The 16,752-nt window shown below is 50.1% G+C and overlaps 1 protein-coding gene across 2 annotated transcripts in view; it reads right to left on the bottom strand.

Annotated features, from left to right (window-relative positions):
- Positions 1 to 993: 993 nt before the first annotated feature.
- Positions 994 to 16,752, bottom strand: part of Tafa5 (TAFA chemokine like family member 5) — a 212,373-nt gene continuing 196,614 nt past the window's right edge. For both annotated transcript variants that reach the window (XM_052748588.1, XM_052748589.1), the window contains one exon: positions 994 to 3,083. In XM_052748588.1, coding sequence (XP_052604548.1) covers positions 2,611 to 3,083 — 473 coding nt within the window. In that variant the 3' untranslated portion in view covers positions 994 to 2,610. The remainder of the gene's footprint in view (positions 3,084 to 16,752) is intronic.

Below are 16,752 nucleotides of genomic sequence, written 5' to 3'. Positions count from 1 at the left end.
AGGATGGAGAAGGGGACCCTGAAATTGGTCCCACTGTCTCATACTGACTATGTTCTGACTGCCATGCTCTAGGGCAGCTTATCACACACAGTATATCTTTGTGGAGAAGCCAGAGGGTGCCCTAGCCTAGGCTGACTCTTCCTGACATGGGCATCCAGACTTCACATGAGATGGGACAGGGTTGGGTTGAGGACTTTGTAGGCTGATGCAAGCTGCCCTGTGCTACCTCCTCGGGCCCAGCACAAGTCAGATCCTTAAAGGTAGACTGGTTTTATCTACCTGCCTCTGTGGCTTTGACAATCAATGGGAGTCTCTTTATAACAAAGAATAGACTATCAGAGAGTCATATCCCACCCAACAGCCACAGCTATCCAGGGTTGGTATTTGTCACAAGGAGCTGGCAAGTGGCACTGGATGGTGACTCTAGGCTTCATCTCCAAGGATTGCTCTTTGGAGGCTTTAACAGATTTCCATGAAAAGGGAGTCCTTTGGGATGCATGGACTTTTGAGCAGGACTCCTCTTCTGTGTCCTGGATATTATGGCTCACAAGAACTGGGAGAACAAATACATAATGGCAGTCCATCTTTCCTTGGGTCACCTAGGATGTCTCTAGCCCATGGGGGTGAAGTAAAGCAGACAATTACGTCTTTAATGAGCAGAGAACCCTGTGTGTGTGCAGGGGCGGGAGCTGTCAGGGGCTCATCCCAGCAGTATGAAGCACACCTGAGCAGAACTATCAACACAGTACAGAAACCCTGGGTACAACCTTGAACCCAGGGATGGCTTCTGAGTCCATTGCTAGAAAGCCCAAGAAATTCTTGGCACTCAACTCCCAGAGAGTGCTGCAAAGGGTGAGCTGATGATGATGTCAGTCTCAGGTGCTGTGATCCGGAAGGAAGGACCCAGGGCACGGTGCCCACCTGCTGTCCCCACCAGTCACACAAACTATTCCCCTCTCCCAGGACACCACGGCCAGGGAACAAAAGCCATGCTTATCAAAGGACTTTTTTTCTTTATTTTCATAATTTAGCTGAATCAACACAAAATTGGATACCGTAAAACAAGGGGGAAAATATGCTGCAACATCTTAAATCTCCCGGTCTCTGCCCTCAGATGTGTCTATGCTAGCTTTCAAAAGAAACAGCCGAGGGGAGGTGGTATGGATGTTGAGGTTCAGAGGTGACATGAGTCCTCGTGCCCTGCTCACCCCCCTGTAACACAGGCTGTTGGAGCCTGGCACTGTGGGGGCACAGTAGCCTTGCCTGACTACCTCCTCTGACGAGAAATCCCTCATCTCAGCCTCATCTCTCTGCCCAGGATGCTCATCCCTCTGCATGAACGAAGGGAGGACACGTGGATACTGGAATGGGTCTTACAGAAATGGGCTTTCTTTCCTATCTTTAGCCTATGGTTGCTGGAACGGCATCTATATACTGGAGTTAAATACTTTTTTTTTTTTTTTTACTTTTTTCTTTAGTAGCATATTACTAGCATGATAGTCATGTTAATTGGACGTGTAGGTAGTATACTTTTAGGAGAACTCAGGAAAATGAATGGGGACCGTGTCTGTCCCTTATCCGCTGGCCTCTGGCACCACAGTGTAGAGCAACCACGGAAGGTGACTCTTCCCCAGCTCCTCCACCCTCTCCAGCCCTGCTGTCCCAGTCTCCTGATGTGGAGAACAAGGACCTCTGAGAATGAAGGGGGGCCATTTACTTGGGAAAGGCAAATTGTCCGAACATGGACTCAGGATCTATGGATGACGAAGGGGGTTAAGAGAGAGAGAGGGACCAAAACCCATCAGAGGAGGCATGACCAAAATATTGTACACGCTATGTTTACCAACACACAGACTCACAGGGGGCGTGAGCTACCAGACCAAACCAAAGCAAAGAGAGACACGGTTTCCTAGCATGGGCAAGGTCCTCTGCACCTCACCCACAACTTGGCCCCTCCATGCCTGCATTGAGGTCCTCCCTGGCCACCCCAGAGTCTCCAGGATCACAGGGGGCCTGGCCGCAACTCTCGGGATGGTCAGACCTGCCGTCAAATGTTAAATAGGATTTTCTACAAATATACAACATATAAAAACTGTTAAATATATAACTTTAGGCTTTTGCAAAATACATTTAATGATCTCTTTCAAACAGGGTTACTTCAGTTTTCTTTAATTTGCTTTCTGGAGCTGAATGGTGTATCAGATGAGATAGCAGTCACGGGAGACCCAGCATGCTCTTGGCAAATGGTGGATTATCCAACTATCAAAAATGGAGCTGTGGAAGAGGCATGTCTAACTGGTTAAAACAGAAAGTGATTTTAGTATGATAGAGTTGGTCTAAGCACAGGGGCAAAGGGTCTGTGTCCGGGGCCCTTGCTGTCCGCTGGGGGCCGTTGCCGGCCACACCCCGGCTGGGTCCTGCAGGTGCACCACAGTGGTGTCCTTCTGGGCAAAGCCATCCTCCTAGAGCACGCTGCAGTGTTCGTGGGGCGGGGGTCTCGGCCGCGGATGCCCTCTCCATGCTGCCTGGGCCACCAGCATGTCTGCCACTGTGCCCTCCCCCGCCCCACAATCAAACCCGGGAACGCTTGGCAGCAGGGACGTGTCCACGTTAAAATAGATTTGCTCTTTGGTCTATTGAGTATACTGAAAGTATAAGAAAATAAAAGCGATTCAGACAGTCTGGGACACAGGAAGTGGTGGCTTCTGCACCCAACAGTCCCCGGACCTTGCGTTGTGGCCCAGCTGGCTGGGCTGCAGCCTCCTTGTTCTTGTCCTCCAACTCCAGGGAGCAGGTGGCTAGGGAGGGTGGGTGCGGCCAGGCTCCACGTACCAGGTATTGCTGATTCCTGGCACCACCCCCGACCTGTGTGTCTGAGTCCTGGCCTCCTGGGTTCAGCTGGACAGACTTGAGCTCAGAGCTCCGAGGAATTGGGCTGTCCTTGTTAGGCCTCTGGGAAACTGTGGGTAGGTGGAGAACAGGCGGTGTCCACGAAGGATGGAGGACTGTGGCTGAGGTGTAGAATCTCCAGGGAGCCACGGCCACTCCCAGGGGCACCGCAGGGGCTGCGATTGTCAGGAGACCTGGAGAGCAAATACACAGGGCGGTCAGCTTCATACTGAAACCACTTAGTGTCACGTTCCCCGACACAGTTCCTGACACATATACCGTCCCTCTTGCCTGTTGTGGGCAAGTCAACCATCTTCTGGAGACTACCATTGCAGACCTGGATGATGAGGTGCTGGGTAGGTGGGGTGGGGGAGGGGGGCACTCTGCCTAAGATCAGGGCCCCAGAAGTACTACCCTATCTGTGTTCCAGGAGAGGCTGCCCTCTGCTGGGGACCCAGAGGAACCTCTGTACATGCTCCAGCCTGTGCTGGCCAGAGCTGGTCTAGATCCACTCCGTTTCCTAAGAGTGGGTGGCACCAATCTGCATACTTAGCATGTGCCCCATACTGGCCCAGGAGGCAGGCACTTCACCTCTGGACCCTTTAACAGCTCTGGGAGGAGAGGAGATGCACCCTTCCCCCACCTTTCAGCAACCACACCGAGACAACAGACAATAAAATACCTTCAGGAGTCCTATGGCGGCAGAGGGGAAGGGGGGAAGGTTGGTGTCAGCCATGGGAGAGACTGTTCAGTCATACATATACCCCCTATCCTCTACGCCTAAAGCTCTTCAGTAGCCTACAGACTTAGGGATCACTGGACCTCTGATTTCTCCTCCCAATGTGTCCATGTGGAATAAATCAGCTTTCATTGCTTTTCACCAAAGCTGGTCTCTGTTATATTAGGATGGATGATGGGCCTTGCTTGTTGGGGCTGCCAGATCTCAAGCTATGACTCCAACACCCCCAGTAACAACCCCAGCTCTGTCACGCTGAGGAAGTGTCCTGGGACTAATTCCAGAAGATGGGATCCTTCCAACATGGACAAACTCTCATGATTTGTATACAGAGTGAGGTCCAGCTCTGAGTGGTCTCTCCAGGCCACATGCCATGGTAGGGGCTTCAGGGAGCCCATGGGTTGATGGTGGCAGGCACACTCCATCGGCTGGGCAAGTTTATAGGTATATGGTTGGTCCTTTGTATCTTCATGTACTTACCAAATACATGGGAGAAATTTTATCTGAAAAGCTCCGACTGTTCTTATCAATATCACTCTACAGTGTATGTTAATAACAGCTCACACAGTATTCATACTGTAGTTATCAGAGGTTCACTAAGATCACAGCATCCTGCCTGCCTCTGTGGCTTGGCAGGCTTGGTGTGGGCTCGAGGGATGTCCTCCCTCCCCCTACTGTCATATTAAACTGGTCTGTGTCTGCAGCACATTTTGGAAGGTGACTGTTAGATATGATAGGATGATGGGGGCTGTCCGCAAACAAAGGAAAACCAACAGCTGAAACCATACACATTTGTTATTTGGTGAGACATTTCTTTGGAAGAAAAATATATTGTTGAATTATTAAAAAAATCAGTCTTTCTAGATGTGTTCCAGGGGGTGCTCTCCCACCACTGTTCTGTAGCAATAGTCGCTGCTCTTTCTAGAAAAGAACGAGGAAGGTCTTAGTATTACTCCATCTGTGCTGGAGGACAAGATCCCCTGCCTCCTACACACACACACACACACACACACACACACACACACACACACACACACACACACACTGGTTTCTGTCCTTGTTCATCTTATTCCACTGTAAACTCCTCCCATGCTTCTAGCACCATCAATATTCTTCATGGTGAGGGACCAAGCAGGCCTTGCTTAGCCCTGTGTGTTCTCTCTCCCTGTACCCAAAGCCTTCTGCCTGTTAGTGCATGGCTGGTCCAAGCCTTTTCCAAAACACAGAAGCTCTTGGCTGTCTCCTCCCAGACCCTGCCCCTAGGTGCCAGGATCACAGAGCAGGGTTCACTAGGCCAGGCCACTCAATGGTTAGTGGGGCTAACCTTAGGCATGGACCTGCTGAGACACAGCTCACAGGCAGCCTCATACCCACCCAGCAGGCTATCCCTGTTGGCCGCTCCACACTGAGCCCATTTCTACATTTGTCTGGGTCTGCAGGACATGAAGACTGTACGTGGATAATTCCCACAACAGCAGCTCCATAGCTCACAGATCTGGGGCTAGCGTTTGTGGGCAGCTGGGTGGGGCTGGTTCCAAATGCAGAGGATTGCCTAGATCTTCTTGAGGTTGGTTGTGGTGTCAGCCTCATGGTGACAGGGCCCTGTCCCTACCTCTCCTACCCAGCTCAAGTTAGAAGAGTCGCCAATGGACATATCAGGCATGGAAGTGCACTTTTCCTGCAGGGCCTTGTGACTAATATACTGTTGGAGCCACGCTGTCACACACTATATTGAGCATAGATCCTTGTTCCGTGCTCTCAGCTGTCTCACTTAATGTAATATTGGCTACAGATCTGTCATCTATTAGCTTTATTGTGCTGAAGTATAATGATACATATGCATGAAAATGCTCTAATAAAATTCCATTACCTTATGTGCTAACTTAAAAGATAAATAAAAATGAAAATATTTAAGAATTGATAAAAAATAGGATATAAAACAGAGATGAGTCCATTCATGTTTTTAAAACATAAATATGATCAAAACACATTGTATGAACTCTCCAAGAACAAATAAAAATTTAAAAAAAAAAGAAATATAGAAACATAGATGCTGTGGGATGGTCTGTATGTCAAATGTGTTGCTGATTGGTCAATAAATAAATCACTGATTGGCCAGTGGCCAGGGAGGAAGTATAGGCAGGACAAGGAGGAGAAAAAACTGGGAAGTGGAAGGCTGAGTGAGAGAGACACTGCCAGCCGCCATGATGACAAACAGCATGTGAAGATGCCGGTAAGCCACGAGCCATGTGGCAAGGTATAGATTAACAGAAATGGATTAATTTAAGCTATAAGAACAGTTAGCAAGAAGCCTGCCACGGCCATACAGTTTGTAACCAATATAAGTCTCTGTGTTTACTTGGTCGGGTCTGAGCTGCTGTGGGACTGGAGGGTGAGAGAGATTTGTCCTGACTGTGGGCCAGGCAGGAAAACCCTAGCTACACATAGACTGTAGAGATGGCTCAGTGGCTAAGAGCACTGGCTGCTTTTCAAGAGAACGAGGGTTTGGTTCCTAGCACACACACAGCATCTAACAACAATCTTTAACTAGTTTTAAGGAACCTGATACCCTCTTCTGGCCTTCATGGGTACTGCACACACACGGTGTATAGACATATATACAGATAGACACTCATGTACATTAAGTAAATCTTAAAAATGAAAGAGAGAGAAATATACAAACCCAAAGCAGCAGAGGAAAAGACCTAGGTGATGTGCAAGATTTCACACTCCTGATTACTGAGCCAGTGGGGGAAGGGATCTGCATTAGCAGTGTAAAAAGTGCTCTATGCTTAATCAGTATGCCTGCCATTTTGTGCTGATGTCTGGCTTTTCAGAGCCATAGGATAAAATGCCCTGCTCTTGGTACTGAGTCTCCAGTGTTTTTTTTTTTTTTAATGAATTGAGGGTTCACATGTTACATTTAGTTTGACGAGGGGGCAAAGCAAGCATTTTGTGTTTCCTTGTCCACTTTTTTTTTTTGTGTGTGTGTGTGGTTGATAGTAGTAGTAATTTGCCTAAAACATTTTCTGGTCACTGGGTAAACCGATCCTTTGTGGGTGCTTGTCACTGAGTCTTGTTTTTCTTACTTTTGTATCTGTGTCTCCCCAGCACAGTTACTGTAGGCCAACACTAGACAAAGGCTAGTCCCCCCTTCCTCTTTCTTCATTTGTTTCTTGAGACAGGATCTTACTATCCATAGCCCGGGCTGAACCTCCTTGTCACAGCCTCTGGGTGTCGAGTGCTGGGATTTCTCCTGTGGATTTCATTGCACTCACCCTTCCAGAGGTCTTCAACTAGTTCTTCCTGTGGGCCTCTTCCATGGCAGGCACAGTAAGCACTCATTCTGTAGGTTTCTTCCTGCAATAGCTTCTTTACCACCTGCTCTGGCATCTTCTGGAATGCCTAACCACTAGCACAGGCACTGTGGATCCCACCTGCCTTTCCAGGCTTTGAGGGGGCCTCAAGTACAACAAGGAGATGCCAAAAGTCTCTAGAGAGTTTGGGGATGGCAGGTGTTGTGAACTCCTCCAGGAAGGTAACTGTCGTTCTGACAAGGGTCCTCACACGTATGCTGGACACAGAAGGTTGCTGCTCTCCAGTGACCACTGGATGAGACCAGTGCTGCATGGTTCACAGTGTCTCCAGCTCCCAGGTTGGATGTCAATGTCCACACATGATCTAACATTAGAGGATGGCCATTGTAGGGCCTGACTCCAAGGCCAGAACCTCTGGAACAGGACTCTTCTTAGCTGCCCCCAAACCACTCTGGGATTGAGTGGAAGGCAGGGTGACTGGACAAGGTTCTGGGAGAGCAGCCTGGTCTGCACCACACCTGACTATGTGGCCACACAAAGAAGGACTTGCAAGCCTTTGTGGGCTCCTGCCGTGCAGGCTATGATGGATTTCCAATGTCAGTCTTTGTTGGGGGAGGCTAGCCAGAGGGCCTGAGAGCCAAAGATTTTTGGCTGGCCGTGTCCCACAGTCCCAAGTGTCTGTGACTCATATGTCACTGACTGTCACAGTTGCTGTCTCAGCAGTATGCCATCTGTGTCCCATGTGTGTGCCCATGGTAGCTGACTTGTACAACCAGGCATGCCCAGAGCTGGTTACAAACCCCACCCTCTAGGGCTCTAGACCTTTAACTACATCACAACTCACTTTCAAACTCACCCTTACCTCATGCTCCCCTCCCAGCTGTCCAGCTGAGCACTGGCCCTTCTTGGTCCTGGGTGTCCCCAGGTACTTGATGAGTAGCTATAAGTCCTATCTACTGGGTCAGCACAATCCAAGGTCTGCCTTTTTCAGCTGGATCTGAGACCAAATGTCCTGCCACACAGGATGGAGAAACCTGCCCCCAAGCCCAAACTGTGTGGGGACAAGTGGGTGGTAGTCCAGCATCCTTCTGCTTGGTATGGACACCAGGAGTAATAGGAGGCTGGCCTGCAGTCAGCCCTGGACTGGAAGCCTTCAGGCACCAGCATCTCCAGGTACTCTCTTGAATGTTGGACACTGAATGAGGATTATAGTGTCTTCAGAGGCTGCACTCAAAGACAGACCATAGGAAAAAGGCAGGCATATAGCAAAGCTTAGCACATAGTAAGTGGTGGTCCCAGACAGTAATCTGTGGCCACTTGATGACCTAACCAGTGGTAGTGACTGCTTACTGGTACCCCTGGCCCTTTCATGTATAGCCCAGGAATTCAGTGCTATAGCCCTAAGGGATATAGCAAGGTCCAGAGGGGACTGAGATGATGGCAGAATCCACAGGGCCCCAGTGAAGTATCTGCAGTTTGAGGACCTTATGACGGAGACACACTGTGGCACAGATCCCATGGCTAGGAAGAGTCCAGGAATTGGGAATTGTCTCACCAATGCTTGTGGCTTAGAGGTGCCTGGCCCAACAAGAAATGAATGGTGTCACCTCCACATCCAAGCCCTGGCATAGTGACATGTTGGAACACATTCCCACCTCCACATATTCCTTCTTCTATCCCTTAGGATTCACCATGTCATGGTATTATGAGGACAGATCTAAGGGATATGCAGGAAGCCTTCCTGGCTCTACATGACATCCTTCTCCATTTACTTGGGCATCACATGCTGGATTTGGGCCACAACAGACACCAACCTCCCACTCAGCTAACAGCAGGGCACAACAGACTTTCCAGGGTCTTCAAGCTTGTTGGGTTCCTACTGGACATGTTGTAAGGCTCAAGTTGACCTGTACATGTCCTGTGAGTACCATGCATGACTTCAGGCCTATCTTCTGCTCAAAGTCAGCAAATTGGCCCTACCCTACCTGGCCTTCCTTTCTGGTCCTTCCTCAAGAAGGGTACTACAGAGGCCTTTTCCCTCTGATACCCACCCCACCCATGGCTGAAGCAAGCTGAACTCAGACAGGAAACCTACCAGGGGTCCTGGCATGACTGGGAACTCAGCCCACCCTGATATCACCTCCTGGATAGGTACCTCTTCGTTTTGACTACAATGCTCTTTCTTGGAGGTCTGACCTGGAACTAAACCAATGGTGGTGCTGAGTGTCTCCCTGACCCTGTGGGAGCACTCCAGACAGGGAGGTCATCTGCATGCCCATATCCTGAGCTCCACTGTGTGCTGACCACAGCTCATAGGATGCTGCTGCTGTGGCCCAATGGGGCCATGGCTCAGTCAGCTAGTGCCCAGATGGGAATAGAACTCAGCTTAGAGGTTAAACAGCCCATGCCAGCTGAGGTGAACCCTCTCCTAATCTCATTTCTGTTGTTGTGATAAAATATCCTGACAAAAAGCAGTGTCAGGAGGCAGGGCATTCTTTTGGCTTACAATTCTAGGTCACAGTTCATTACTTCAGGGAAGTCAAGGCAGGAACTTGGGGCGGTGGGTCACATCACCTCCACATAAAGAGAAAGAAGAAAATGAGTGTCTGAGGCCCATTTGCTGTACTCAGCTCAATTTCTCCTCTTACAGAGTTCAGGACTCCTTGCCTAGGGAGTGGTGCCGCCCACAGTAGACTGGATCTTTCCACATCAATTACCTTTTTAATACAATCCCCTATATACATGGCCTCATGCCAACCCAACATAGATGATCTATCAATGAGAATTCCCAGGTGATTCTAGGTTGCATCAAATTGACAAGGCGAATAAGCACAAGGCTAAAAACTAACACTAGGCTTTCTTAATGAGGAACACAGTGGTACTCCTGGGGCTGGCACTGCTGTCCTGTACTATGTACCCAGGTTTAAGTTAGTCTGGCATCAGCTATAGGAGTCCCAGGTCCAAGATTCATGAGACTTCCCTCTGTGACTGGCCTAGGCAGGGTGGTGACCCCATGTTTCCACCTGTAGAGCCCATTCTGGTTTAGTCATACCTACAACCTCAAGGGTGTGATCTGTTGTCTTCCCCATGTGTTCTTGCTTTTCAGACTGAGCACTGGTCAGAATGGATCCAAGAACAACTCGAATGAATCCTTGAGTCCACTGGCTTGGAACAATCCACTCATGTAGGACTGAATGCAGCTCCATTCTGAGTGATGGTTAATAGTATGGTGAGGTATGGACATGGCTCACGTCAAAGGCCATGACTTGGGTACTTGTACAACCTGGGTCCCAGTGAGGATGCTGCGGCCAATCATCTTCTTTAAGGTGGACAGCAAGGTTTGCCTTCAATCTGGACACAGCAAAGTACCATATGAAAACAACCTTTCTGCTCCGCCCCTAGGTGTGGCTTGTGTTATTAAGAGTTTCATGTGGCACTGTGGTGAGGATATGTCAGTCTCATGGAGGAGCAAACTGCTCTGAGTGGAAGACCCCACAGGAATACCCTGGTAAAATCAGAAAGGAAGTATGAGCAGCACTTGGCAGTAGCCTGTACCCAGCAATCTCCTTTCATTTCCAAATTGTTCCATTTCCTGCAGGAAAATAGAACTCATAAGGAGCCAGGGTCTCACATCTGTCAAGTCTCACATCCACAGAGGGCTGGCACAGTTTGTAGTTCAATTTAAAATCGTAAAACATGGCTAGGCATGGTGGCACATGCTTTTAAATCCTGGCAATCATAAAACACTAGAAACATGAACCAAGGTAGGTTAGTTCCAGGCAACCAAGGAATTCTCTGAAGAGTGGGGAATCAGGAAGCTCAGGGCCCTGCCTTGCTCAGGCTATTTGTTCATGTCTGGGTGGTACAGCACATCTGGCCAGGTCTGAGCAGCGAGAGGGTCCTCTGGTATCATGTTCATGGCCTGTCTATCTTCAACCCACCAACCCATAACTTATCTGAGTCTAAGGCATGAAGCCCCCAACATCATGGTGAACACAGGCTTCAGAGATGAGAACCAGGATACCTTTTCATGACTTTCCCTGTCTGTTCTGCATTCCTCTGGTTCTGTTCGTAAGCTGAGCTATCTTGCTATAAAGGAGGGGCCAAAGGCTAGCCTCCTTCCCAGGGCAGAATGTATCTTCCAGACCCAATGCTGTACTGCATAATGCTTTTTGAACATCTGGTTGATATTTAAAATTTGCCTCCTTGTATCTCAGTTTCCCCAGGTTCAAACATATCCACATCATGAGTTAGTGTTTACCAATGAAGAGATCTGAGAGCCGGTAGAAGGGGGCAGCCCATGATGAAAAAGACAATAGCGGACATTTTATTTTTGCCCTGCCTAACAGCCTTCGGTAACTCTGCCCCTCCTGACATTCTAGGGTTTCTCTGTCCTGGCTATGCCTACAGTCTTGTGGCAGTTAGTAGGGAGTCCAGCCTCCAAACCTTCATGGCCAAGAGAGTTCCACTCTGAGCTTTTCCTGAATGTTAATCACATCTGGAAGGGGGGCAAAAGTCAGTTGGAACAAGACCATTGTCTCTAGGAGACAAGTCTGCCTACCTTCAGAATGCACCATTTCCTAATGGGATACCAAGCAGGGAGTCCTACACCCACCACCATGACTCAGCTCCTGAGAACACATACTACGCCACAAAGGAAACCCTAGTGGGATGAGGACAAGGAAGGCCAGCCTGCAACCTGCCCTGCTCAGGGGAGAAAGGCCAGAGCAAGATGCCACCAGGAGCAAGCAGCTGTCCAGGTGGCATTTCTCTGGACCATTTCCTACAGTGCTAATGCCCAGAGGCACTTCTGGGGTCACAGTCTGACTGCGGGCTCAGGGCAACAGAGCCACATAGTAGTCATGAGATCACTCTGATATCCTGGAGACTCCAGCTCAGCCCTCACAGTGACTGTGTTGGGTTGAAGGGACACATGGCAACAGGTATGCCTTGCCTCAAAGTAATAGGACAGGCATTTGCTGAGAATGGAAACAGGGTTCATTGAATGGTCCTTGGTCATTTATGCAGTCAACACACAGGGATGAGCCCTGAAATAATAAGTACCATGTGCACTTTCACAGTATGCTGGTAACTGGATGAAGGGCCTGATGGGTCACTGTAGGCAGCAAAGATGCCTTCCTGTATAATGAACCTGCACAGTGAAAGTGCTGGGTATGGAGTCACTTGTACTGAGGTTCAAGGCATCCAGGGTCTCCTCTCTGGCTGATGATGGTCCCAGGAACACAGGAGAACTATCTCCTGCCCCTCCAGGATGGTTGAGAAGGCAGCAGGACATGGTTTGTGGGGCGGAGTCTGATCAGATCTGCACCTTCAGACAACAGCTGTGTAAGACACTTAGCTAAGTTAAGCTGGGTTCTGTTTAGAGGGCCTTTGCTTAGGGCTACCTCAATGGGAATGCCCCAAGACACAGTAGCAAAAGCAACTGCAAGGCTCAGGGAAGGCACTGGGTCTACGTGCCTGGCTCCTGCTCCCAGGACCCGCTCCCCCATCTTCAAAGGTGGATCTGCACCACAGCTGGCCTTGCTTCGAGTCCAGTGGAGACTGGAGGTAAGCAGCAGCACCCTGCCACCTGAAGGCCAGTACCCACCTCCAGGACACAAAGTCCCTCACCCAGGAAGTGTCAGAGACTAAAGGTTGTCTGGGAATAGCCCTTCCCAACAGTTGAAGACAAGAGCCCTGGAAAGTGACCCAGACAAAATGCTATCATGCTGCGCAGGCACAGCCTAGTAGAGGCCTGTACCTTCAAACTGCCCAAAAGCAAACAGCAGCCCTGATCAAATTAGCAAATAACATCTTCCCAAACTAATCAAAATGGGGTGTGATCACCGAAGCAGTACAGAGCCCACTGGGACCCGGAAGCTATGTTCAAGAGTCGTAGGAGGCTCAGAGGAAGGCCTTAGGCTTGCCTGAGGAATCTGCCCACGGTTATTCATCCTTCCATCAAATATTTATTGATCTTCCATAAACAAACTCCCTAATAAGGATGGGCCCAGAGAGGAGTGGAGGCGGACTCTACTCAGCGAGAGGGCTCTGCATGTGCGGCTAGTCTTGGAGAAAAGCTGGGCTCTCATGCCTCCATGACTGGGAGCAGAGACTGTGCCCAGTTACTCTTGGTCCCCTCTAGAGGGATGACCCATCTACCCTGACCTTGATGGTTCTAGCAGATGTAATCAAGGCAATACAGAGTCCCACCAGATTACAGAGGACCATAATCTAATGACTGGTATTGGTACAAGGGCAGGATTCGAGCTTGGAACACAGATCTAGACAGGACAGTTAGAAACAGCCACATGGAGACAGAGGCGGAGACTGAAATGGTGTAGTCACGAGCCAAGGAACATTGTGGCCACCAGAGACTTGGCAAGGCGGGAAGAGTCCTCCTCCCTGGAGGCTATGAATGGAGCTGGCTCTGGGCACACCCTCATCTTAGAGTTTTGAATTTAGAGCTGTTAACAAGATAAGCTTCTGCTGTTAGAGGCCACCTACTTGTGCCCAAGGGGGCTCCCATACTGTTACCACATGAACTCCAAAACACCAGGCAGGACTCAGGTGCCACAGTCACCCGCATCTAAAATGGACTGGGGTGTCACTGCCGGATTAGATTAGCACCCACTACTCCAGAGTCTCTATCTTGACTATGGGCATGGGCTGAGAGTGGAAGTGGGTGCCTCTGCTAGCCTGTACACTGAAGCCCAGTGGGCAGGCTGCCTAGAGAAAGTAGAGGCCTTCACCACACCTGGGAGTTTCCTATCCTCTAATACCTAAGAACCCAGAAGACTGTCCACTGCATAGACATGGACAACTCAGGTCCCAACCTCCACTGTGTACAGCACCAGCCGTTCCCTATTCTCCTTGCTACAGCCATAGGAGATCAACTCCCCCGGCCCCCATGTCTACCTGATCCTCTTCTAGTTCCCAAGTTTCCCTTTGGTTTTCTAATATGGACCCTTCTGGACTAAGAGATGGCAGGTGAAGTGAATTTCCTGCTATGCTGATTAAGAGCCAGCAGAAGGGTGGGAGGCCACCCTCCACCCACACGGAGGAGGACAGGGATGGGAAGGTAAAGAATCAGCACCTTTAGGTCCTCAGCCCACCTCCAAGCAGACCCCACACAGGCCACTGAGGAAAGGCAGAGATGGGCCTGAAATCCCAGGAGACTAGGCCCTGACCCGGAGCAGAGACCACAGTGACAGAGTACCTGACCCTCACTCAAAGGCAGGGACACAGCAGGAACAGGTCACGACAGGCCATGAGAGGCAGCCCAGGACACACTGAGGGAGATGGACGGGACACCACATGCCTCTTCCCTAGATCCTCCTTAACCGGCAACCATGAGCCATCTAGAACCTGAGCTGGGAGCTCCAGGGGTGGATGTGACTAGTGGGGCTGAGGCAAAGGTCTGCCCTGTCACTGCTGTGGTGTGTGCCACTAGCGTGGAAGGTCACTGTGGCTGGATACATGTACTACCCAATCTAGGCTTGACTGAGAGTAGAAAAGCAAGAACTAGGCAGCCCTTCTATGCCACGAGGCAGAGAACCGCAGGGAGGCAAGGCTGGGGCCCTCTGAGGGAGCTGTGTACTGTCCCCAACCTAACTTCTACAGAGAAAAGCAGCTGCTGCACTGTTTTAAGCCGGGTGACAAGCTGTACGGGCGTGTACACTGGAGGGCTAAATAACTTCGGTCCTCTCGAACATCAGCTTGAGCTCTTGCTGAATTTGAATACAGGGTGCGTATAGTTCTGTCTTTAGTGCCTTAAAACCCACCTCAAATTCGTATCTATATTTCTTGGGGGTCTGTTCTCATGGAAGGGTCCCTAGAAACTTCTAGAAGCTGGGCCCTAATGTGGGGCAGTTCTCAGGAGTGCTGGGTCGTCATGGCTGATGGCTCTTTTTATTGCACTCCACTTCCCAGGTAAGCTGCCAGGCTGGCCATTCCCTGTTCTATGTACCAGCAGAGCTCTCCATCACTATGGGCAGGATACAGGCCTGGTCCCCATTCAAGGGGGGGTCTGCTTTTTAAAAGGCTGTTGGTAAAGGAGACCCTGGAGGAAGACTTTATATCCTCGAGGCTAAGTCTGACATCGGTTGAGTGTGAAAAGGTCAAGAGTGAAGAGGTCAGAAGCCACACTGCTAGTCTCTTCAGGGAAACTGGCTCTCAGCACGAAGACCATCAGTAAGGGAAGATGAGTGTTCTAGGGGGTGTTCACTCACCCCTCAGAACTGCTGTAGATCTGACTGAACTTCGGCACTTGACCTGCTCCGACACCTAACCCAGCTGCCAGTGGCTAATAGGCCCATATTGACAAGTCTCCCAGCTAGCTGACAACAGTATCTATGGAAAAATATCAGCATGGTATGTGCGTGTGTGAGTGTATATGTACACATGGTGCAGGCTATGTGTGCATAGGTATGTGGATGTATCTGTGAGTGAAAGCATATGTGGTGCACGCGTGTGCACATGTGGGAGTGGCACGTGTGTGTATGTGCTTGCCATATGATGCACACGTGTATGGTTCATGTATGTGTGTGCCTGTGGCTGTGTTGTATGCATGTGTGTAACTGTGAGACAGTACATGCACAGGTATATGGGTGAGGCGTGTGTGTGGATATGTACGTGTTGGGGAGGCATGTATCTGTGTGCGTGCAGCTATAGTGTATACCTGCTAGAGAGCCTAGCCGGCAGTGCGACCCCTGGCCACAGAGGCATGCCAAGATGAGCTGCTAAGTCTGTGGATTCGTTATGCAGCAGCAGAAAACGAATCCACCCTGCCCAGGAAGAGCTAGCTTCTTACACATTTTAAGTTGGAATGAGGTTAGGCATGAGCGCATCAAACTGTCACACCCTTAGCTTGAGTCTTCTTTCTCACTTAATTAAGTGACTGTTAGTAGGGAGAATGGTCCCTGGTGAGGTGACATCCCTCCCCACAGGATCCACAGCAGAAGGTCCTGGAGGGACAGAGCTAGATGCTGAGGGACTCTGGATGCCTTTGATGGGTGTGGACCCCCAAGGGAGTTGAGACCCGGAGCTCAAGGGCAGGTATCTGGTTCACCTTTGCTATCTTGGGTCTGGAGCCACAGGGTCAAGGATAAAAGCCCCAAGACCAGCGGTAAGCCTCGGGGATGAGGGGTGCTGGGTAATGCTTGTGATCTCTTTGGCCCCGTAAGTTTGCTGAGTCCACAAAGCTGTGTAGCTGAGATCTGTGTACTTCACTGAGAGAGCAAGCTATACCTCAACCCACAGAAGAGCCAGACAGCTGGGCTGCCCTGCTTCCTCTAAGAGTTGTGGTGACAGTAATGCCCTAGGCCTTGAGTGTAGTCCCCACATGTCTTCTTAAATGACAACCCCTGCCTCTGTAATACTCCAAAAGGGAACTCAGTTTCCCCAGTAGGCAAGGCAGGTGGCTTTGAGTTATCAGGCCACCCTCAGGCCCACTGTGACCTACCACGTAATCCTCCTATTAGCCTCAGCCTCATTGAATCCTGGGTAGGGGAGAAGGTAGGTTTTTCTCCTCTATTTCAGGAGGTCTGGAGGCCACAAGCAGGCCATCCATGGTGAGGCAGGCCCTGGTTCCTCTAGGCTGAGGCCATTTCCCTCACCACTTATTCTCACACACTCCCACCTCGACTATGGAGTGGGGCTCCGGCCTCAGGAGTAGCCATAGAGAGGGAGGATGGGTCGATGCTTTCCCTGACTTGGGTGTGATCCACTGCTGTAGAAGTTCAGACTTATCTCCATTATGCCTCAGGTAACCTGGCACTCCCTGGGCTGGGTCAGCTTCCAACCTACACA

Source organism: Peromyscus californicus, unplaced genomic scaffold (genome assembly GCF_007827085.1).
Source record: "Peromyscus californicus insignis strain IS unplaced genomic scaffold, ASM782708v3 Scaffold_20__1_contigs__length_68692818, whole genome shotgun sequence".
Classification (NCBI taxonomy): Eukaryota; Metazoa; Chordata; class Mammalia; order Rodentia; family Cricetidae; genus Peromyscus; species Peromyscus californicus.
This window is presented reverse-complemented; position numbering and strand designations above follow the sequence as displayed.